The sequence below is a fragment of the Aquarana catesbeiana genome, linkage group LG01, assembly GCF_042186555.1.
Source record: "Aquarana catesbeiana isolate 2022-GZ linkage group LG01, ASM4218655v1, whole genome shotgun sequence".
Classification (NCBI taxonomy): domain Eukaryota; kingdom Metazoa; phylum Chordata; class Amphibia; order Anura; family Ranidae; genus Aquarana; species Aquarana catesbeiana.
This window is the reverse complement of record NC_133324.1, coordinates 191469869-191495404: the sequence shown is the minus strand read 5'-3', so window position 1 is coordinate 191495404 and position 25536 is coordinate 191469869. Positions and strand designations below refer to the sequence as shown.

The following is a 25536-nucleotide window of genomic DNA, read 5'->3' as shown; positions in this document are numbered from 1 at the left end:
AATAATTTTGCAGAACAGTCGTTAATCTCCAATGATTTCCTGTTTGTAAGACCGCTGGCTGCTATTCCTGCTGTACCCTCAGCCAGCGGTCTTGTCAGAGCCCATTTGTAGTCCTATCTACAGCAAGCAGGGATGTACTACCGTCCCTCTTTGCTAGTAGGCGGAAGGGTATCACAGATCCCAGTCTGTACCGCCCATGGAGGCGGTGACCTCCTCTCTGCCAGCACGCCAGTCACCACCCCGCCCCGCTGGCCGCTGACTGCCCATTAAATACCCTGTCGCTGCTGTACACAGGTTTGGTAGGAGACACCGGTTGGATGACTGAGCCGGGATCTCCGGCTGTGACAGGTTTTGTATGTGAAAAACACTAAATTGCCAAAAGTCCCGCCTCCTGGACCAGCATTGGAGCAGTGTGCTGTCTATTACAATGCCGTTTAAACAGACGGGACTTTTCGCCGATCAGTGTTTTCACATACAAAACCTGTCACAGCTTGTGTCTCCTAAAAATCCCTGCTGCACTTCGGGGCACAGATAGGCGGCAGCACTTCAGGGCATGGATAGGCGGCACTGATGAGGCTGCACTTATAGGCATGATAAGCTGCACTGATGAGGCTGCACTAATAAGCAGTGGACACTGTCCTCTGCTTTACTGACACCGTCCACTGCCAAATATCTGTAGGAAGGGTTTCCACCATACCTGCAAAAGTTACATTTTTTTTATGTCTTATTTTTAGCTAGATGTGCATTATATGTGATATTACATATCACAGAGACTGGTATTGTGGTAATATTGAAGTCTATTGAGATTTTCATACTGGCAGATTCCACCATTGTGGTATTGATTAGTAAGTTAGCACTGCACTTTTTTGTTGTTTTCTCATGCCAACATTTACTTGTGCCGCATGCTGATGTAAAGAAGCATGGCCCAGCTCTTTCTGTTTTGCGGCTAGGGATGTTCTCACATACACCATACAAGCACTGATTGCTATTATAAAGATCTCAAAGCTACAGCAAGAGAAAGCATACTTCTAATACTGAATTACAGCAGAGTACACCAGGTAAAAATTGGATTTTTTCGTCATACTTACCTGTAAAATCCTTTTCTTCAAGTACATCATGGGACACAGAGTTAGGCTAATATTCATTACCTACTGGGTTATACGCCATCTCTAGGTGAAAGGGCACTGGTAGACAGTCTTAGACAGGAAGTGATCCCCTATATAACTCCTCCCATACAGGAAGTAGATCAGTTTTGTAGCAAGCACTGAATCTGTAAAAAAGAGGGGATGGACCTCTGTGTCCTATGATGTACGTAAAGAAAATGATTTTACAGGTAAGAAGGTCGAAAAAAATCCTATTTTCTTTTTCTTACATCATGGGACACAGAGTTAGGCTAATATTCATTACCTACTGGGACGTCCCAGAGCAATAGCCTTAAAGGGGAGGGAGACACCCTGCCAAACAATAGCCTTCAGACTTATACGGCAGACTGCAGTACACAGCGGTCGAAAGCCGAATCCTCGGCTGCTCGAACATCCACTTGATAAAATTTTGTGAACGTATGCACTGAAGACCAGGTAGCAGCCTTACAATCTGATTTCCACAGCTAACTATAGAAAAGAGAGAATTCTCCCAATCACGTATTTCCGAGGATTCCATTTTCTGGGTTCACACCAAGCAATAGAAGTCTTCCAGACCTTATGATAGATCTTCCTAGTGACAGCTTTGCTAGCATTCACTAGAGTAGACACCACTGGTCCCGAGATGCCACGGTCCTTTATCACCCTGGCTTCGATAGCCATGCCGTCAAATTTAGAGACTGTAAATTGGGGTGGAATATAGGACCTTGAGACAGTAGATCGGGCGGCGTGGAAGCGTCCATTGCCAATCTCACAATCTCTGTGAACCAGGGCCTTCTGGGCCAGGCTGGTGCCCAGCCTGGCTCCGAATCCTGCGCAACAAATGTGGAAGGAGATAAATCTGAAGGAAAGCATAAACCAGGGAGTACTGGCTCCATGGAATTACCAGAGCATCTGCTCCGATCGCCATTCCCCTGGGCTGATCTGCTGGTGGCTGAGATAATCTGCCTTCCAGTTCTCTAATCCCGAGATATGGACTACCGATAAAATCTGAGCCAGATACCTGATGGCAAAAAGGTCATTTTGGTAAAACAAAAAAAAAACCAAAAAAACAAAACAAAAAAAAAAAAAAAAGAGTCTGATTCTTGGATCTCCACAGATCTAAACAAATAAACCCTGACTGGCCGGACTAAGTCCAAAGAATGCAGCCATCTCTCTTCCGCCGAACGAGAGAAAAAAGTAGGCAAAATAATGTCCTGATTTAAATGAAAGGCTGACACCACTTTTGGCAAAAAGGATGGAACAGGTCATAACACGATCCTGTCGTGGTGAAGGATCAAGTATGGTTCCCTGCACGAAAGGGCAGCCAATTCCGACACCCTTCTAGCCGAGGTGATGGCATCAGGAAGGCTAGCTTGCGTGACAGCAAGTCTAATGGAATTTCCTTGATAAGCTCAAATGTTTTTTTCTGTAAAACCAAGTTCAAGTCCCAAGTACACATAGGTGACCTAATGGGAGGAAGCAAACGAGTTGCCCCCTGCATAAAGGTTTGGACTAGCGAATGGGAGGCTAAAGGCCTTTGGAAGAATACTGACAGGGCCTAAATCTGACCTCTGATTGTACTCAAAGCCAATCTGATTTCCACAGCTAACTGTAGAAAAGAGAAAATTCTCCCAATCACGTATTTCCGAGGATGCCATTTTCTGGGTTCACACCAAGCAATATAAGTCTTCCAGACCTTATGATAGATCTTCCTAGTGACAGCTTTTCTAGCATTCACTAGAGTAGACACCACTGGTCCCGAGATGCCACGGTCCTTTATCACCCTGGCTTCAATAGCCATGCCGTCAAATTTAGATACTGTAAATTGGGGTGGAATATAGGACCTTGAGACAGTAGATCGGGGCGGCGTGCAAGTGTCCATTGCCCGTCTATTGCCAATCTCACAATCTCTGTGAACCAGGGCCTTCTGGGCCAGGCTGGTGCCACCAGAATGAGTGGAACCCCCTCTCTCCGAAACCTGCGCAACAAATGTGGAAGGAGATAAATCTGGCTGAAAGCATAAACCAGGGAGTACTGGCTCCATGGAATTACCAGAGCATCTGCTCTGATCGCCATTCCCCTGGGCAGATCTGCTGGTGGCTGAGATAATCTGCCTTCCAGTTCTCTAATCCAGAGATATGGACTACCGATAAAATTGGCACGTCTGTCTGCCCAGGCTAGTATGTGGTTCACCTCCTTCAAAGTTGAACGACTCCTGGTATCGCCTTGGTGGTTTATACAGGGAAAAAAGAAGGGAAGAAACTGCGCTCTGGTGAAGCAAACAAACAAAAATAAATAATGTGTGAACTAGAAAGCTGCAATTCCTCTATGCAACACAAACACAATGAATAGTAAATGGGAAAAATTGGAATCGCGCTGAAAGAAATGATGTCCTGGTGAGTGATCACCAACCAACAATAGGTCCCTATATGCGTGTCATACAAATGAGCAAAGTGAAAACAAATAATAAATCTCAAGGTGACATTACATCAAATATGGTAATTAATGCATAAAATTAAAATAAAAAATTAAAATTAATTAAGCATAAGTCCATAAACATAGTGACTGAATCACCAATGTGATAAATAAAAAAGTCCAAAAAACTGTGATTTCTGCTGTATGTAGACAATAGTGCTCAATCCACCACCACAGGTAATCAATGGCCTCTTACCAGAAACTCATGATCCCCCAACTACAGAGGATCTGAGAAAGCTTGAAAAGTATGATCCTCCGGGTCACAGCCAGTGAACCAGGATCCTTGGGATAAATGGCACAACCGGGACGTTGCTACCGTGGTGAAGATAGTCAGACTAGTACGTATTAGGACACCAACCCGCAATAGAATGGATGCACCATATAAAATAGAAAGGCTCCAATAGTGGAAAATCATTTAATTTTTATTAAAATAAGTAACAAGTATTGCACTCACATGATGGTAGTAGTAAGTAAGCGCCTAAAGTGTCTGGAGCACCGGCCGGTAAGCTCACAGACCACCTGTCCTGCTGGAAACTGCAACAGCGATGAGAGGTGACGCAGTCACGTCGCTCCGCCCTACGCGTTTTGTAATAAGGTTACGTCATCCAGGGGCACGGGCGGCGCGCTGCGTCACCTCCCTAAATATCGCAACATCCTAACCAAGCCTCGCTCTGAGTCCCATTACATCGGCGGACATGCGCATTATGTCTGGTTTGCTAAACAGTGAATGGCGTTGACGGCATAAACACACCCACATTCAAGGGAGCTCGGCTCCATCAATCAAAAGGAAACGAAGTTCCCCTGACACTTAGAAAGCCGAACTGTGAGATCAGAGACAGATAAACAAAAATCTAAATTAACAAAATGAATACAAAAAACCCCCACAATCAGGCGGTAAGTAAAAAATGAATGCAGGTCTATGTCGTTCTGTGGACAACACAAAAACGACGCCTAATAGCACCAATGACCTGCAAATACATATAAATAAATATGCAAAATAATGTAACATTCTAGATCTACGCACCTGCTAAAAAATAGTAGGAAAAAAATAATAACTAAAAAGTCCCCAATATAAGACGGAGGTCCGGACAAAGGACGGGCGCCAACAAAGCCAATAAAAGCAGTGTCGACAACCGTCATCGTCTACACTTAGGCCGGAAGTAACATAAAAAGGCCCAGGGGGACACAATGATAAGATGCAAAAGCCATCCAGTGGCCATGTAGATTATTGCAGACTACACTCAATTCAAATCCATATCAGATCCGAATAGATATAAACAAAGAACTAAATAAAGAACTAAATTCTATTGCGGGTTGGTGTCCTAATACGTACTAGTCTGACTATCTTCACAACGGTAGCAACGTCCCGGTTGTGCCATTTATCCCAAGGATCCTGGTTCATTGGCTGTGACCCGGAGGATCATACTTTTCAAGCTTTCTCAGATCCTCTGTAGTGGGGGATCATGAGTCTCTGGTAAGCGGCCATTGTTTACCTGTTGTGGTGGATTGAGCACTATTGTCTACATACAGCAGAAATAACACAGTTTTTTGGACTTTATTTATCACATTGGTGATTCAGCCACTATGTTTATGGACTTATGCATAATTCATTTTTATTTTTTATTTTATGCATTAATTACCGTATTTAATGTAATGTCACCTTGAGATTTATTATTTGTTTTCACTTTGGCCATTTGTATGACACACATATAGGGACCTATTGTTGATTGGTGATCACTCACCACGACATCATTTCTTTCAGCGCGATTCCAATTTTTCTCATGGTTTATATAGGGCACTGCAGTGGCATTGTCGGCCTAAACCCTGAAAGAGCAGTCCTGAAGCTCCACCGTCCAGGGCCAGACGTACTGCCCGTAACTCCCGGACGTTGATGGGCAGAATCTGTTCTGTCCTTGACCATTTCCCCTGAGCTGTGAGCCTCTCTAGGGTCGCTCCCCAGCCTGAGAGACTGGCATCTGTGATCAGTACTCTCCAAGTTACCGGGAGGAAGGATTTTCCCTTTCGCAGGTTCTGATCCTGCAAGTACCAGTTTAGGCTTAAGCCTGCCTGAGGAGATAAGAACATTGGATATTCCAGGGCTTGTCCTCTCCTGTTACAAGCCAACAAGATGTCTTGTTGTATAAGCCTGGAATGGAACTGGGCATAAGGCACTGCCTTGAAGGAGGACACCATCCTTCCTAGAAAACTCATACAGAGCCGAATGGAGGGTTGTCTGGTACCCCTTATCTGACACACCTGATCCTTCAAGGCACAGATCCTTATGGGTGGCAAAAATACCCTTGCTTGGACCGTATCTAGGACGTAAATACTTCAGACTTTGAGCTGGTCTCAAGGCTGAGTTTTCAGTATTTATGACCCAGCCTAAGTTTTACAAATACCACACTGTGCCGGTTATGCTCTGTTCTAGAGCCTGTAGTTAGTGATCTGAGAAGGAGGTCGTCCAGATACTCTAGCACCAAGATCCCTTGGGTCTTTAAAAGACCCAGTACTGGTGCTAGGACCTTTGTGAACACATGGTGAGCTGCGGAAAGCCCGAAGGGTAGAGCCGCAAACTGAAAATTACGTTTCTCTACTGCAAATCGCAGGAACCTCTGATGAGGCTGAAAGATAGGTACGTGTAAAAAAGCATCCTTTATATCGATGGAGGCTAGAAAGCCTCCCATCTGGAGCGAGGCTAGAACTGAGTGGACAGACTCCATCCGAAAGGACTGGATTAGTAGATACTGGTTCAGGGATCTTAGATCCAAAATGGGCCTTGTATCCCAGTTTGGTTTTTGAACCCTAAACAGGTTAGACTAAAACCCCGCGCCCCTTTTGGATACAGGAACCTGTACAATCAGTCCTTGATGCACTAAATGATGTAGTGCCTGAAAAAGTAAGTTTCGTTTTGGAGGATCCAAGGGAACGCTGGATCTTAGAAACCTCTGAGGGGGAACCCCCCCGTAACTCCAGCTTGTAACCACCGGATATAGTCGAGGTGACCCACACGTCCTGAACCACTGTTCTCCAAATGTCTGTAAAGTGCAGCAGCCTTCCCCCCCATAGAGTGGGGGTGTCCCCTCAAAAGGAGGGCTTGGTGCTGGGTTTAGAATAGCTTTGGACTCAGGGCTTTTTCTGGCCCTGGCCTTGCAGCTTGCCCCTGGCTTCAGCGCCCTGTTGGCAGCAGAACTGCCTTGGCGCTGAGACACCTGGGGAAGCAAAGCGGTCTCTGAGGTTTTAAACGGGGGACACCTGGTGCTACTCTTCGCTGGAAGTAGAGAACCCTTCCCTTTGGAAATCTTTTGGATATATTTGTCCAAATCATCACCAAACATTCCCCATGAAAGGGGAAACCTGCCAATAACTTCTTACAAAGAAGCTCGGCTGACCAGCTCTTAAACCAACCACAAAAGTCTGCACATATGTACAGATAAGAGAGCCAAACGAGAAACCTGCTGTATTGAATCCTTTAAGGCATCAACAGCAAAACACAGCGCTAGAGAAATATCTGTCTTATTTTCAGCAAAATTATCCTCCTGGTTAGGCCTGTCAGGCTGTCTGGCCTGATCCTTTACGGACTGGCAGATACCAATTGCTGCAACAGCTGGCTGAATAGCTGAACTGGCCAAGGAAAAAAAAGCCTTTAATAATGACTCCAGTTTCTTTTCAACAGGGTCTTTCCATTGGACAAGTTAAGTTCTTGTTTAAGGAAGAGACTGGTGGATCTATGGCCGGCATGCTCCACTTCTTAAACTTCACATCCATGGGATATAAAAGGGAAAACCTCTTACGAGGAACAAAAATCCTGTCAGGATGCTCCCAATCAGCATACACCGCCTGTTCCAACAGTGGGTGTAAAGGGAAAGCCTGTGCGGCCTGAACAGGCCTCAGGGACACCAAAGAGGACCAGGGGGGCTCAGTAACCTCTGCAAGAGGCAACTTAAAGGCTGAACGAACCATCTCAGTAAGAGTCTGGATCAAAAGCCTCTGCGACTAAGAGGCAGCCACCAACTGGATATCTTCTTGTCCACATTGCTCAGAAGCACTCACCCACCAGGCCTTCCACAGAATCCTGAGCTTTTAGCTCTTCCCCATCCTCAACCCATTCCTGCTCCAAACTAGGAGGCTCAGGAGAGGGGGATCTGTCATGCTTCTTGCCATCCTGCGGGATGGAGGCAATCATGCCAGCAATCCTGTGCTCTAACTCGGCTAGGGCAGAGGTCAGTTCATTCTTGGTGATAAAGGGTGAAGCAGCAGCATTGACTGTAGGCACAATACCAGATAGGCGCAGCAGCTCCGATTGCCTGGAAGACTCTGGTCTTTCAGGGGATACAACACTAGGGATACGACTAGGTTCATCAGTAGTTACTGACGACATAGGTGTGCCCTTCCCTGTAGTGTTAGTCCCGCTCCTCTTTTTTGAAGACATTTACTAGCCACAAAGAGACAGTACCTGGGTGTAGTATTACCACACCTCAAAAGGGAGACCCTTTAATAGGGCTCACCAAGCCCCTATGCAACAATCCTGCTAAGCACCTTAGCCTGCCAAGCAACACCTGGTAACTCACGTGACCCATGTAAGAAGAAATGAACCACTGCAAATGCCTGGTTCAGAGCCTGTTCTGTGTCCCACAGTTGCCTTCTGGAAGCACCGCATGCTTGGCATAGACAGCCTAAATAAGCTGGCTGTGCGCCAGGACGTTCTGCGCATGCGTGCGCATGCACATGGTCCCTGCAAGCGGGCACGGCTGTATTCGCTTATGATGCAAATCTCCGTGCGCCCAAATTAGGCTACAGTGCATGCGCGGCTCTGAGTGCGCACAACGCCTATGGCGAAGCCACGTGCGCCATGGCCGCCAAACCAACTGCTGCGCTCTTGCGAATGCATGTGCGCCATAGGACACACTCTAGACCTCATCTTCAAACAGAATATGGACATCAACATATTCGACAACACACCACTACCATGGACGGACCACCATGCTATCAAATTTAAAATCACCACTAACACCACCCTCCAAAAACAGAAACATGCAACAACAACACACTGGAACAGATCTCAGAAGAAACTACACTCTGAACTCTTCAAAACCACACTATCAAACAAAATACCATTACTAAACTTAAACCTCTCAACGGAACAAATACTCAACTCCCTAAACAAGGCATTACTACAAACAGCAGACTCAGTGGGGCCAAAACGCAGAACACTCATCCGCAAAAAAAACTTGATGGTTTAATGGCACTCTCACCCTACTCAAGCAAGAATGTAGAAGTACTGAGAGCATGGAGAAGAAATCCTACCAAGGAAAACCATACAAACTTCAAAATATTCACTGTGAAATACCACAAAGCAATCTTCCAAGCCAAAAAAGAACATTTCTCGAACACCATCTCAACTGCCTTAAACCGGCCGCGGGAACTCTTCAAAATAGTCGCCCAGTCAATTAATCCAACCTGCTTAGAGCCCCCAGCAAACGATACTCAGGGATTTTGCAATGAGTTATCAAATTTCTTCATCGACAAAATTGACAACATTCGGAAATCAATTCAACAAAAAAAAAAAAAAAAAAAAACAACCAATCTCACTCAACCAAAGCAAAAAGAGGATATCGACAAGAACATCACACAACCACCGGATTTCTCTTTGACCCCAATCACCACTGACACAACTAAAAACTTTATCAAAAGCCTTCGAGACAGCACATCACCAAACGACATAATTCCCACAAAACTTCTGAAAGAATGTTCTGACATGTTGGCCCCTACTATAACACACCTCATAAATCAGTCGTTTAAAGAAGGGATTGTGCCAACCACCCACAAGCAAGGCATCGTCAAACCCCTGCTAAAGAAACCCAATCTCGACCTTAAGGACCCTAACCACCGCAGACCGATAACAAGCCTCAACACCATCTCCAAGATTATGGAGAAAGCAGTAGTACAACAGCTACAACGCCACCTGGACACCCACCAACTCCTGGACCCTCTGCAATCGGGCTTCCGCCCAGGCCATGGCACAGAAACAGCTCTGCTCAAAATATGGGACGATGCCCTTGAAGCAGCAGACGACGGAGAATCATGTCTCCTGGTACTGTTAGACCTCAGTGCAGCATTTGATACAGTGGACCACAATACTCTACTTGCCCGCCTCACAGAAGTAGCAGAAGCCACAGATTCTGGTCTAAAATGGTTTGCATCCTTCTTAGAGAATCGCTCTCAGACAGTGAAACGAGGAGCATTCACCTCTGAAACTCGCGCAATTTCCTGTGGAGTCCCTCAGGGCTCACCCTGGTCACCAGTACTATTCAACATCTACATCCGCCCACTCCTCAAAATCATCAAAAAATCAGACCTCTGCTTCCACTCATACGCTGATGATACCCAACTCTACTTTCGCATCACAGGACAAAAAGACCACCATCAGCAATTAGAGAAATGCCTCACTTTGATAGATGACTGGATGACCATTAGCTCCCTCAAACTCAACTGTTCAGAAACAGAACTTCTCCTACATGCTAACCAAAATTCCAAAACCAAGACTCCGTGGACACCTCCCACCATCTTTGGACAAACCATCTTTCCAAACACCAAAGCCAAGAGTCTCGGAGTTATCTTTGACTCAGAAATGACAATGGATGCACAAATAGGATCACTAGTTAGCGGATCTCACCATCTCCTCCGCCTGCTACGTAGACTCATCCCCTTCATCCCAGAAGAGGACAAAGCAGCAGTAGTTGGAATAATCATCAATTAAAGACTCGACTATGCAAACTCGCTCTACATAGGACTACCCCAATTTCAGCCTGCGCGTCTACAGGTCATCCAAAACGCAGCAGCAAGACTGCTAACAGGAAAAAACCCTGGGAGTCCATTTCCCCATCCCTGAGGAGCCTACATTGGCTAACCGTAAAGACCCTCTGCCTCACCCACAAATGCATACAAGGAAACGCTCCTCAATACCTTTGAGATAAAATAAAATACTACACATCCAATTGCAACCTTCGATCATCTAACCAAAACCTCCTCCTCATTCCCAAATTCCGCTACAAAGCAAAGGGAGAACAAAGGTTCGCAGTCCAAGGACCTCGGCTATGGAACGCTCTTCCGACTCACATCTGCATGGAAGAAAACCATCTGGCCTTCAGGAAAAAACTCAGGAAATTCAGGAAAAAGACCTACCTCTTCTGACAACTGACAACACAAATGCATTCAGCGCCTTGAGGCGATTTCACTTACCCATCCAGGTGCAGGGCAGCTTAGAAACTAAGAGCCCAATCTTCACCCATCATGGTGGGTTCCTGTCACTAGAGGACCCTGAAGGCTTGGGTATCCTTTTCATGTTTAGGGTCCACTCCCTTGGACGTGTACAGCACCTTGCAGGAATGCCTTTGCGCTGTGGTGTCCAGGATTCCACTTGACAGCGTCCAGCACCCGGAGGTCGCATTACAGGCAAAAACTCGCAGGATCTCGTGTCTTCTTTGCGAGGCTCGGGTACCATTTATCTAAGCATATAGAGCCTGTGTCAAATGGATCCGATTGGTCAACCCCTTGATTCACTGAAGAACTGTTTGTGGGACTAGAGACCTGGAGCTCAGAGAGCTTAAATCGGAGTTGCGCGTTTTTTTTTTGTTGTTGTTGTTTAAGTCAGCAGCTACAAATACTGCAGCTGCTGACTTTTAAAATATGGACACTTACCTGTCCAGGGAGCCAGCGATGCCGGCACACGAAGTCAATATATCCCTCGGTTGTCGGGTGCTGCCGCTGCCATCCTCGGTAAGGTAATCAGGAAGTGAAGCAAAATACCTGTATTAGACAGGTATCTGCTCCCCCGTCCTCCTGAAAGGTGCCAAATGTGACACCGAAGGGGGGGAGGAAAGGGAAAAGCGGAAATTCCATTTTTGTGTGGAACTCCGCTTTAAACAAACGTGCCCATCCACCTTGCAGACACTGGTAAAAAACTGATGTACTTCCTGTATGAGAGGGGTTATATAGGGGATCACTTCCTGTCTAAGACTTTACCTACCAGTGTCCATTCACCTAGAGATGGCATATAACCCAGTAGGTAATGAATATTAGCCTAACTCTGTGTCCCATGATGTATGAAAAAGAAATATATCAATATTGGCATGTGTCTACAGTTCAGTAATGATTACATAAAGCAAGGGCAATATGTTTATCTCCTGTTGTGGCTGGAGGGGGAGAGCACAAACATGCTCTTCATTTATAAGGCTGTAACCTACCTATCCTGCTGTGTTACTGAGTAGTATGGCTGGCTGCAGAATGAGAGGCGTGATTTATGTTGAAGTAGGCTTGTTCGCATTTAACATGTACAGGCCTAGTGTACCCTCCCACATTCACTGCAATTCACAAAGCATGACAGGAAGTGTAGTTTGATTATAGTGTAGAGAGTGGAGAGGATATGAAGTAATCGCTGTTCTAACAGCTCGTCCTTGGCAGAATACATGCTGCATTTTTTGAATAACAGAGAGGACTTCCTGAAAACTCAATTAGACTTTTCTCTTCTCTTCTTGTACTAATGGGGGATTTTTTGCCGATCCCGGAGTTCTGCTTTTAGCAATCATGGCCATAAGTAGCACCTGGAAAGTGAATTTATAATGCTTACCTTTAGCATCTGAACGGCATTTCGTACAACTAAGGCTGGTGGTGGCTCTGGTGCCTTCATTAGAAAATCCGCAATAGGACAATTAATAGGGGCTAGTAATTTTGAATGCAAGCAAAGCTCCTGAAAGCGAAACATCATATTAGGTCAAAAGTATCTAGACAAAATACATTCTGCTTATTATTAATTTATAAACTATCATAAGCAACATAGTCCTTACATGAAGAGGCATTCGCAATAGTTCTGGTGTCTGAAACTCCAACATATTTTGAAAACGGAGCTTGCTGAACAGGCGGAAACAGATTCCAGGTCTGCAGCGGCCAGCCCTGGAAAATAAAAAAGAGGTACATGTCAAAACAGGTTTCCCTCCCGCCCCAATTTCCCAACGTAAAGGCAAACTAGACCAATGGGAACAATAGCACTGTGGTCAATACTGATAAAATGCCAATGTAATGCTGTATATTAAAATCACAAAATTACAGAAAAATAAGCCAACCCCTAGTATACAGTGGGGACGGAAAGTATTCAGACCCCCCTTAAATTTTTCACTCTTTGTTATATTGCAGCCATTTGCTAAAATCATTTGGGCCTTAATTCTAAGCGGTATGTGTGGAGAAAAGCAGGCACTGCTCATCACCTGTCCGATACAGTCCCAACAGTGAAGCATGGTGGTGGCAGCATCATGCTGTGGGGGTGTTTTTCAGCTGCGTTCTTCTACTAAATACTGCGCAAAGGGTCTGAATACTTAGGACCATGTGATATTTCAGTGTTTCTTTTTTAATAAATCTGCAAAAATGTCAACAATTCTGTGTTTTTCTGTCAATATGGGGTGCTGTGTGTACATTGAGGAAAAAAAATTAACTTAAATGATTTTAGCAAATGGCTGCAATATAACAAAGAGTGAAAAATTTAAGGGGGTCTGAAGACTTTCCGTCCCCACTGTATCTCCTCTTTTACCTGGCTTTCCTCAGTATTGTGGTAAAGCAGTACTAAAGGCATAAACAAAAACAGAGGCCTTGAACCAATGTCCCTAAATGGCCTCCAAGAAATGGATTTTAAGGTACAATCGTGGGAATTTTGACTTGACTGCAAATTCTATATGTTGGAGTAGAGGACATCGATGATGCCGCTACTTTCAGGCGACTGAACATTGGCAAAACTTTTCAGTGAATACCCCCTACAGTTTATCCATATAACCCGCCAATCTAAGAGTCTCCAGTTTAGTCAGAAAACAATAAGAAGATCACAAAAAAAGGGGAGGGACCTGTGTCCTGTACTGTAATAAATGGAATTTACAGGCAAGTCAAAATTATCTTAATTGCATAGTAAAAGACACATGAACTTTTTTCTTGGAAGCATGGGACATCCACCAAGCAAAAAAACCTGCTTTAATTTGAAAATGTGAACAGGATTCAATGGTGGAATTTTTTTTTTTTTTTTTTTGTAGATTAGGTTCTCAGGGAAACAAACAAAACCAGCTTCCCAGATATTCAATTCTCCTATAGTACAGGAAAAAAGAGGGCTTCCAAGGGTGAGGGTAAACCAGAGAAATCTAGCCATATATCAAGGTGACACTCAGGATCAAAAAGGGGCTCTGCTTGGGCAACAGTATTCAGAAATGTCCCAATAGGATAGAGAAGGTTGCCATAGGTGAAAAAAATAGGATTTTTATAACAGCTTACCTGTAAAATCCTTTTCTTGGAGTACATCACGGGACACAGAGCCATAGTATTAACTATATGGGTATATAGGCACCTTCAGGTGATGGACACTGGCACACCCAAGACAGGAAGTTCACTCCCTATATAACCCCCCTCCTCCTACCAAAAGTACCTCCGTTTTTGTAGCAAAGCAATATACACAAATCCCAAAGAGGGGAGGGACCTCTGTGTCCCGTGATGTACTCCAAGAAAAGGATTTTACAGGTAAGCTGTTATAAAAATCCTATTTTCTTTCTCGTACATCACGTGACACAGAGCCATAGTATTAACACTATATGGGACGTCCCATAGCAGTGCTATTTGAGGGGAGGGAGACACAACCCGCGCCCACAGACCTGAGGATCTATACTGCTGCCTGCAGCACACTGCGCCCAAAGACGATATACTCATACCTTTTTACATCCATTTAGTTGCAGCCTTATAGATCTGAGTCATGGAGGCCTGGTGATGCACTGCCCAAGAAGCACTAACAGCTCTGATAGAGTGCGCCTTGACTTGAAAAGGCGGAATCTTACCTTTTAAACCATAAGCCTGAATTATAACTTGCCGTATCCACTTAGAAATAGTGGATTTTGACGCTGCCTGTCCTTTCCTAGGACCCTCTGGCAGCACAAATAAGACATCAGTCTTCCGGATCTGAGCAGTTGTCTCTAAATAGACCTTGACTGCTCTCACCACATCAAGACAATGTAGTGACCTCTCTCCCCTAGAACATGGTTTTCGAAAAAACGATGGTAGGATAATATCTTGGTTCAGGTGAAACCCCGAGACCACTTTAGGCAAAAAACTTGGAGGACGACGCAACACAACCTCATGAATAATTAAATATGGCTCTTTACAAGAAAGAGCAGCCAATTCCGAAACCCTCCTTGCTGAGAATATAGCAACCAAGAACACTAACTTCCTTGTCAGAAGGACTATGGGAATATGCTGTATCAGTTCAAAGGGCTGTTTTTGCAATACTGACAAAACTAAGTTCAAGTCCCAAGGGTCCAAAGGGGATCTAACTGGCGGACTGAGCCGCATCACCCCTTGCATTAAAACCCTGACCAAAGAATGGGAAGCAAGCGGTCTTTGAAATAAGACCGATAAAGCCGAGACTTGGCCCTTAATAGTACTCAAAGCCAGCCTTATCTCTACTAATTGTAGAAAGGCAAGAATTCTGCCTATGCTATACTTCCGAGGGTGCCAACCCTTGGACTTGGACACCAGGAAACACAAGCCCTCCAGACGCTATAATATATGATTCTGGAAGCTGGATTCCTTACATTAATCAAGGTAGAGATAACTGACCCGGATAGCCCACGTTTCTTCAGAATGTGGGTTTCAATAGCCAAGCCATTAAATTTAGAGTTTGTAAGGTAGAATGGAATATGAGCCCCTGTGAGAGTAGGTCCGGACGTAGTGGAAGGGACCATGGATCTCCCACCGCCATCTTTACAATTTTTGCATACCAGGACCTTCTGGGCCATGCTGGGGCTACAAGAATTACTGGCTTTCTTTCCAGTTTGATCCTGCAAAGAAGTCGTGGCAGCAACTGAATAGGGGGGAATGCATAAATCAGTGAGAACTGATCCCATGGGGTCACCAACGCATCTGTTCCGCATCCGAGTGGATCCCTTGTCCTGGACACAAAGTTGAAAAACTTCATGTTGAACCTGGATGCCAAAAGATCTATGTCCAGAGTCCCCCATTTTTGGCAAACAGCCAGAAAAATGTTGTGGTGAAGGGACCATTCCCCCCGGGAGCAATTGCTGGCGGCTCAAGTAGTCCGCCTGCCAATTCTCTACTACGGGAATGAAAACTGCCAATAGGCACAGAACATTCCTTTCTGCCCAAGTTAGAATATGGTTCACCTCCCTCTGCGCTGCGAGACTCTTGGTGCCCCCTTGGTGATTGATATAAGCCACAGCTGTGGCATTGTCGGATTGGATCCTAACAGGACGACCCCGTAACCTGAATGTCCAGGCCTTCAGAGCCAGACGTGCTGCCCGAATCTCTAGGATGTTGATGGGCAAAGTTCTTTCGGTTCTTGACCACTGTCCCCGGACAGCTGTCTTTTCTAGTACTGCTCCCCAACCAGAAAGGCTGGCATCTGTCGTTACCACCTTCCAGATAACTGGTCTGAAGGACTTTCCGTTGAGCAGATTCCAGGTTACCAACCACCAACTGAGGCTCTGGGACACACTTGGGGACAGCCGCATTGGCAAATCTAGAGCTTGAACCGTTTTGTTCCAAGCAGACAGGATACTGTTTTGCAACAGCCTTGAATGGAACTGGGCATAGAGAACCGCTTAGAATGAAGCCATCATCTTTCCTAACAACCTCATGCAAAAGCGAATGAAGGGATATTTTTTCGACCTGACCATCCGCACCAGCTCTCTTATGGCGTTGATCTTTGCCTGAGGCAAGAACACCTTTTTCTGGGCTGTGTCTATGATCAGACCCAAGTACTCCAGCCTTTTAGTGGTTTTAAGGAAGACTTCTCTAGGTTGAAAATCCAACCTAGATTTTTCAGGTATTTGGTTGTAATGCGCACACTTTGCTCTATTAGCAATAGATCGTCCAGGTATGCCAGGATTGTTATGCCCTGCGCCCTTAGCCTGGCTAGAGGTGGAGCCAGAACCTTTATAAATACCCGGGGTGCTGTAGCCAGCCCGAAGGGTAAGGCTACAAACTGAAAATGATACTGTTCTACCGTTCTACCTCGAACCGCAGAAACCTTTGGGAGCGGGAAATATAGGAACATGCAATGCACCCTTGATGTTGATAAGACGCCAGAAGTTTTCCTCCTTGTAGGATAGAAACCACCAGTGTTAATTATGGCAGCAAATTTCGATTCAGTTTTAGTCTTAGTCTTAGGACTAAAATGGCATTTTAGTCTCCTGCAGTTGTTTTAGTTTTAGTGGTATTTAGTCGACTAAACCTCCAGTACATTTTAGTCGACTAAAACTAATTTTAGTTGTCTAAAATCTAATAGGTGTAATTAAATTGTAATGCATTAGTTAACATTTCTCTACAATTTCCAAACTCATTATATACTGCTGAAGTGAAAAGTCTAATGTGTTATTTATTATGGCATTGAGGGATGAACATGCACTACAGACCAATTTAGTTTTAGTCTTAGTCTTTTGACTAAAATGGCATTTTAGTTTTAGTCGTATTTTAGTTATCTCAGTTGTTTTAGTTTTAGTCGTATTTTAGACGACTAAAATAATATTCATTTAGTCGACTAAAATGTTTTAGTCGACTAAATTAACACTGGAAACCACCTACCTGATCGACTCCATGCAAAAAGAGCAGATTCTTTAGAGCTAGAATGGGTCTAACATCTCCATTCGGTTTTGGTACCGTAAAGAGGTTTGAATAGAACCCCAAACCTTCCTCTTCTGTGGGGATTTGCATGATCACCCACTGAGTCAGTAATCGGTCTAATGTTCGAAACAGAGATTGCCTTTTCCCTGGATCTTTGGAAACATTTGACCTCAGAAAACGAGGCAGTGGAAACTCCAGTTTGTACCCTAGAGTTATCGTGGAGATGACCAATCTGTCCTGAATTTCCTCCTGTCAGACTTCTGAGAACTGCAGATGTCTTCCCCCCACCCTGGCGAGCGGGGGCGCCCCTTCATAATGAGGCTTTAGAATTCTGTTTTGCAGGCTACCGCCCCAGGACATCTTTTGTGCCTGGTCCTGACCCTGAGGCTTTCCTCTAGACTCTGACAGCGGAGGCCATCACGACTGCCTAGAAGTAGATGCCCCTGGTTCTGGAGAAAGAGCCCGCTTAAATAAAGGGTGTTTATGCTTTCTTTTGACTAGCAAAAAAGTAATCTTCCCACTTAAAATCTTTTGAATGTATTTGTCCAAATCATCCCCAAATAGCCGATACCCGTGAAAAAGAAAACCAGTCAGGAGCCTTTTGCATGGTGCTGCATGGTGCTTCGGTTGACCAATTTTTCAACCACAGGATCCTATGCATGTGCACAAGCGCAAGGCGAGACGCCTGGTGAATAGAATCTTTAATGGCGTCAATAACAAAACATAATGCTCTTGGCAGTTCGGCCAAATCCCAGGCTTGTTGTACAGGAACCTCTTTAAGGGCCTGTCTAAACTGGTCCTTCATTGATTGAAAGATGCCTATTGCAGTGACTGCAGGCTGAGTAACTGCACCTGCCAAAGAAAAAGAGGATTAACAGGAATTCCAACTTTTTATCTGTTGGATCTTTAAGCATTTGAGCATTGTCTACTGGACAAGTTAGACTTTTGTTCACACTGTATATAGCAGCGTCAACTGTTGGTACATTCCATCTTTTGGTGAACTTCTCCTCCTTGGGATAAAGTACTGCAAATCTTTTTGGAGGGAGAAAATGCTTTTCCGGATGATCCCATTCAGAATAAATAAGCTGTTCTAGCAATGCATGGATGGGAAACACATGCAAAGTCTGCGGAGGTTTTAAAGAACCCAAAGAGGATACGTAACTTTCGGCTGACACAGTCAGGGGCAGCTTGAAAGCAGAATGAACCATTTCCATAAGAGACTGTACCAGCAATTTTTCCGATTGCGAGGCTGAAAGGGATTCATCCAACATTGATTCCTCAGAAGAGGAGTCATTGGATTGTCTTTCCTCCTGATCACCTGAGGGTAACACCTCATTCTCTACCCACTGTTCCCTTGGTAAAGGGTCTGAGGTGGGGGAGGGGGGATCTACCACGCTTCCTATCCCTTTGGATGGAGGATACGATTAAAGCCGCTAGTCTTTCCTCTAACCCCAACAGGACGGAAGAAAAGGCATCTTCAGTCACGTATACAGGGGCTGAGATGTAAGCAGAAGCTGCAACACCGACTGCTTCCAATGGCTCACCCTGGCTAGCCACTTCTGGTATTTCAGGAGAAGATGACAGTGTGGAGGCACGACTGGAGTACTCAGCGCCTAAGGGTGATATTTTTAGCACATTTTTTGAGGTGTTTGCACCGGCCTTTTTGGGAGGCATAGTCCTAAGCACAAGAGCAGAGGCACTATTTAAATGCACTACTTGATGAACAATAGTCTAGCAAAGAAATGCCGCTAATGAAAGTTCAGCCTAGTGCTGGGTAAAATGTCTTTCCTTTATCAGGAATGCCTGTATGTAGCCCTTACGTGCCCCACCGCTCCTGTGTGACTAGCCAGCCTGCTCTCCAGCCATCCAGCTGAGGAGAGTCTGCTCTTTGTACTCAGCTTCCTCCCCGCACCTGCGCTGTATGTCCTCGTGGACGTCCCGCACATGGCACTGCACCCAAGCCCCGCTCCGTCCATCCCCCGCCCCCTCTCCTCTTTTTTTTTTTTTTTAAACTCAGCTAGTTTGCGCGCGCAGGCGGCATTCGGGTCTGTCACTCGGCAGACCCAGCAAGAGGGGAGGAGAGGCAGGGCCTAATGGCGAGCAGAGCAGGGGAGGGGGGGGGGGGGGGTTGCAGGGGGAGCACAACCATTGTTGAACTTTCCCAATCCTTTTAGTCCCTCCAGGGGGAGAAGTGCAGAATGGCAAATCTCTTACCTACATGAGGAATCCCCGCTGAGACAAGCTGCTGCTGAGCCCACACACAAGCTGTGACACTGAGCTGAAGTGAGAGACAACTTACAACTTACTAAGGTATGTGCATGTACTCCCTCTAGTGGAGACTTAAGGCATGACAACATTTTCCCCAAGGAAGAAAAACCACGGACTTTTTACGGTTCCTCGGCTTCTTCCCTTACCTTATCCTCACCGCAGGATTTCTGCTGTAATCAGACAGATCCAATCTTCACCCATCACGGTGGGCTGCGTTTAGCAAACCTTCAAGGACCGGGTCCTTTATTGGCATTCCACTCCCTTGGACCCGTATATCACCCCGCCAGAAAAAAACTTTAGGTAATGTGAGCATGACCAAAGCATTGGGTCCCGGGGTCTAGCCCTCCAAGTTGACACCTTACAGGCAAAACTTCGTTCTTATACAAGGCCCGGTACCATCCACCTCGACCTCAGTGGCACATTGGATGGATTTGGTCAGTGGAGGCTGTTTAAATCCAATAGAGATCCCTCCAGCAGAGCTCTCCTGTCTTGGGGGTGCCAGTGTCCATCACCTGAAGGTGCCTATATAGTTAATACTATGGCTCTGTGTCCCGTGATGTACGATAAAGAAAAGGAGCATCCAAAAGTGCCAAGCGAGGGTGACTGGAAGAAATACAAGACCAGATAAAAACCCACAGGGAATCCAGGGCTAGGGGTTTGGTGAATCCAAAGCAAGGCAGTTGCATGATGAGAAACGGAAACAATTCCGGGGAGAAGTCTTATCATCCCATTATGTGACAGTCAGCTCCCCTGTTATGTTTGTATAGTGTAGGGGGAGAGATATATGCATGCTCTTTAGAATATATTTCACTAGTATGCAAAACAAATCAAATATCAATCTGCGCAATCAAATACCATATAATAGTGCAAAATAAATAGATGAATTAACTATAAATAATAGATGCTATTACTTACAAGTGTTCTCACTCCACTTAAAGCGGGGTTCCACCCAAATTTTGAACAATATCTGTATGTATTCTCTTCCTTGCCTAGATGCTGACATGCCGTTTAAAAAAATTTAAATCGCCGTAATTACCTTTAATTTTTCTATTCTTCTTTGCACTTCCTGGTTCTCCTCCCATGGGAGTAGGCGTGTTTCTAGCCTCTCCCAGACTCCTGGGAGCTAGTCTCAGGCTTCCCAGGATGCCACTGAGCATGTGCAGGAATGAGCAGTGAATGCTGGGAGCACAGCCTTCACCACATCCAGGAAATAAATGCTTGTGGGCTTCAAATGCCCACAATGAAGATGGAAACCGCCTGCAGTGAATAATATAAGTTATTCTTTCCGACGAAATCTGACACAGGTGGACATATTACACACAATATGTGAGTATGTAATGCTGAGAAGAAAAGTTTGTGAATTAACTCAAAAAAAAAAAAAATAGATAGGTGGACCCCCGCTTTAAATGAAATAAAAGTAACCAAAACAGTGCTGCGCTATTGATAAAGGTAATAAATAGTGATACATCAAAATAATCAATAATCAAAACCTTATTCATCAATCCATAAGAGAAATGAGTGGTAAAAGTTCATATATTAAATCCAGTGACTGAAGTGAGATAAAAAAAATCAATAAATGAATAGTGCAAAAAAAATACAAAGTGCTTGTGCTCTCTCTCGTCTACCAGTCTCACAGGCTGCTCACCTCACATCCGTGTTAAATCAGTAGTGTTTCAGTCATACCCAAACCAGGAAAAGACCCCTCCCTATGCAGTAGCTATAGACCTATTTCCCTTCTTAACCTAGATGTCAAACCATTTTGCAAAGATCTTAGCGAACCGCCTCTCACCCCTTCTACCCTCCATCATACACAAAGGTCAAGCGGGTTTTGTCCCTGGCAGGGAGCCCAGGGTCAATACCACTAAAACAATCCACCTCATTTCTAACATCCGTCGACACAATCTAAAGACATGCATCCTCTCATTTGACGCCGAGAAGGCATTTGACCGGGTCAACTGGCAGTTTTTGCGCCTTTCCCTAGAACAGATAGGCCTGGGTCCTACATTTGTGTCCAGGGTAATGGCACTATACTCCTGCCCCACAGCCTCTGTCCTGGTCATTGGCTCCTCGTCCGCCTCGTTCCAAATTTCAAATGGAACCCATCAGGGATGCCCTTTGTCCCCCCTACTTTTTGTATTGGTGATAGAACACCTGGCAACAGCCATCAGACAAAATAATAATAATATAATGGGGATACAGACCCCATCATCCGAGTATAAACTCTCGCTCTATGCAGATGATCTCCTTGTTTATGTTCAACAACCCCACACATCCCTACCTTCTTTGATGCAGGAATTCCACAGATTTGGAGAACTTAGTAATTTTAAACTGAACATGTCTAAGACAGAGGCCCTAAATATATCCCTACCACCTTCCACCCTCACTCAAATACAGACCAATTTTCATTCCAGTGGGGATCAAAGGGCATTTCCTACCTTGGGATCACAATCCCATCCAACTTATTAGATCTTTATAACCTCAACTATCTCCCCTTACTATCCCGTCTCCGGAAGGAACTAGATACCTGGAACACGACACCACTACCTTGGTTTGGCCGCATTAACACACTCAAAATGGATACCCTTCCCAAATTACTCTACTTATTTCAGACAGTTCCTATAAACGTCCCTAAACAATTCTTTAACTCCCCAAGATCCATGTCCATACGCTTCATCTGGCAACAAGGGATGTCCCGGATCCGCCATACCTTGCTAACATACCCCAAAATACGAGGCGGAGCAGGTCTCCCAGACTTTGAAATGTACCACAGGGCTGCCATACTCTCCAGGATCCTGGTGTGGTTCCCCCGTCCATTCTCCAAGGCATCCACCATTAATGGAACAAGATCTCTCCACCCCCAACCTTCGGGCCTTACTATGGGTATATGGACAAAAATTGTCTCTCCTATCAAACTCCTCCCTGTTAACAGTTGCAGCACTACATCTGTGGTACAAAAAGGAACTTTCATCACTACTATCCACAGACCCCTCGCCACTCACTTAACTTTTTGACCACCCTGTCCTTCCCCAGTGTATGGGATCCAACACGGCGGGCCCATATCTCCATGTTACATGGCCTACAGCGAGCTCATTCATACACCCAACCTCGGGCACACCCATTATTCCAGGAGAACAGGGTAACTGGCTCACAGCTCTCCGCATATCCTCCTTCTGTTCGGACCTGTTTTCCTCCTCCCAAACACACAGACCCCTGACAGTCTACGAGCGGCTGTGCTCTCTCTCAGAAACACCCAAACACCTACTCTCCACCATTTACAAACTACAACATTCACTGATCCATGATCAACTCTAATCTTATACCAGGTGGTGGGCCACGGACCTGGAAAGGGACTTCTCACCGGTGGACTGGCAAAAGTCATTCCACTTCACACACAAATCCTATATCTCTTGTTACACACAAGAGAAGAACTTTAAACTCCTATCTAGGTGGTACAGGGACCCTCAATCACTCCATAGAATCTTTCCGTCTACCCCCACTTCATGTTGGAGATGCGGGGACACAGATGGAAGCTATCTCCACATATGGTGGGAGTGCAGAGCCATATAACCTCTTTAATCCCAGGTTCTCGCCATATACAGTAGTCTTTATGATCGACCAATGACACCCACACCAGAGATAGCCCTGCTGTCCATGCTCCTGGGCTCAATACCCTTGCAAAAACAAACCCTGCTCCGATTTTTCCTATTGGCGACCAGACAACTTATACCCCTCTTCTGGAAAACCACTACCACTCCTCCCCTGTCCTCCTGGGTTTCAGTGGTCAATGACATCATGCGAATGGAAGAGATGATAGCCTTAGACAATGATACAGTCGATAAATTGAAAATTCTGTGGCTTATCTAGATCGAATACTCTACCTCGGATGCGAACCCTGTTGACGCCCCTTGGCTGAACTAACTTTATCCGGTCTTCTTGGCCCCTCGGTGTGCTGCACCAGGGTCTGCTCACCCCCCTAACCACCCCTCCCCCTTTCTACTTCCTTTCCTTTCCAATTTCTCCCCCCTTTTATCTTCTTCATTTCTTCTCACCTCAAATTTATGCTAGGAAGCTTCAGAACAGGTGATTCCCATTTTTACTCTCCACCAGATGTTCTGCAACACACCGTGAATAAACTGACCCATATTAATATACGATTATATATCTAAACCACATTGGTCTATATTCAAATGTACTTACTATGAAAATTGTTCTGTACAACCCCCTGTATTGAACATCCAGTTGTAATACATATGGCTATGTTTCATCTTGTTAAACTTAATAAAAATATATTTAACTCTAAATCAGTAGTGTTCCCCTCTGGGGATAATAGCGAAAGCCAGTGTGTTGGTAGTAATCGACTCTTTCCTCCAAGACACCTACTCCCATGGGACATGAACCCCGATCGTCTCACCAAATAGGATGGGTATGCCAGAGAAGGAAGGCAAAATCTAGTGCTCTCCATTTTTAAAATGATTTCTGTTAAAAGTTAAGAATACAACTCACAAGGGTGGCACTACAAGCTGTGTAAGCTGGATACACATTCAGACACAACAGGTCTCGAGATGGCCGCGATGCAACATCAATACACAAGCTCCGCCCCCCTAGATGCGTGTCGCCAGGGCGCTGACTTCTTCAGTAGGGGTTAACGTCCCTGACGACATGCGTCTAGAGGCCAGAGCTTGCGTATTGTTGTCACACTGCGGCCATCTCAAGACCTATTGTGTCTGAATGTGTATCCAGCTTAAACGGCTTGTAGTGCCACCCTTGTGAGTTATATTCTTTTTACATACAAATAAATCATTTTAAAAACGGAGAGCACTAGATTTTGCCTTCCTTCTCTTGCATACCCATCCTATTTGGTGAGACGATCAGTGTTCATGTCCCATGGGAGTAGGTGTCTTGGAGGAAGGAGGTGATTATTAGCAACACACCGGCTTTCTCTAGGGAGGAACATTACTGATTTAACTCAGATGTGAGGTGAGCAGCCTGTTAACCTGGTGGAGGGGAGCACAAGCACTTTGGATTTTTTTTTTTTTGCACTATTCATTTATTGATGTTCTTTTAAATCAGTCACTGGATTTAATATATTATTTCTCTTATGGATTAATAATTACATTTTTGATTATTGGTTATTTGGATGTATCACTATTACCTTTATTAATAGTGCAGCACTGTTTGGGTTACTTATATTTCACTAGTGTCAGTGAATTAAAAATATATAAGGATACCAGAAAGAGATTATATAGCTACTTGCCAACTGCATAACGTCGTTATACAGCAGCAGAGCATCTCGTCTCCTAGTACATGACCGGGCACATTCAAGTAGGGGGCATTTTGTTTATAGTGCAAAAAAAAAAAAACAACCCAGTGGTGATCAAATACCACCAAAAGAAATCTCTATTTGTGTTAAAAGAATTACATACATTTCGTTTGAGTACAGCGTTGCATAACTGCGTAATTGTCAGTTAAACGAACGCAGTGCCGTATCGCAAAAATTGTCAGCGATTGGATGTGGGGCCGAAAGAATAGTTCAGAGTCCAGGATTACACCTAGGACCTTGGTGTGGGGGGACGGGTTGATAGTTGAGCCGTTGATTTTTGGCAGCGAAATCAGGGGAAGTGGGGGGAGGAAATATAATGAACTCGGTTTTGGCTAGGTTGAGTTTGAAGAAGTGATGCAACATCCAGGCTGATAGGTCTGTTAGTAAGTTGGTGATTCGTGAAGAGACAGATGGAGGGGACCCCGACAGAGAAAGGAAGAGGAAAGGAGGAAGTAGAGTTGTAAGTAACCCTGATGTGCGGTGGGATAGGCAAGATGAGAACCAGTGAAGAGTACGGTCACGGAGACCAAAGGAGTGGAATTTTTTGAGTAGGGGGTGGTCCACTATGTCCAAAGGCAGCAGAGAGTTCCAGAAGTAGTACAGAATAGTGTCCGTTGGTTTTAGCTGTTAGCAGGTTGTTTACCTCCATGGGGAAGTTGTAATTATAGGCAGGACTTTTTTCAGCGGCAACGC

General features: G+C 45.0%; 1 protein-coding gene across 5 annotated transcripts in view; it reads right to left on the bottom strand.

The window, feature by feature from the left end:
- The window catches only part of YTHDC2 (YTH N6-methyladenosine RNA binding protein C2), a 291475-nt gene that overhangs the window by 111852 nt on the left and 154087 nt on the right, over positions 1-25536 (bottom strand). For all 5 annotated transcript variants that reach the window (XM_073624629.1, XM_073624630.1, XM_073624631.1 and 2 more), the window contains 2 exons: positions 12440-12545; positions 12223-12342 (listed from right to left, as the gene is read on the bottom strand). In XM_073624629.1, the coding sequence (XP_073480730.1) occupies positions 12223-12342; positions 12440-12545 (226 nt within the window). The remainder of the gene's footprint in view (positions 1-12222; positions 12343-12439; positions 12546-25536) is intronic.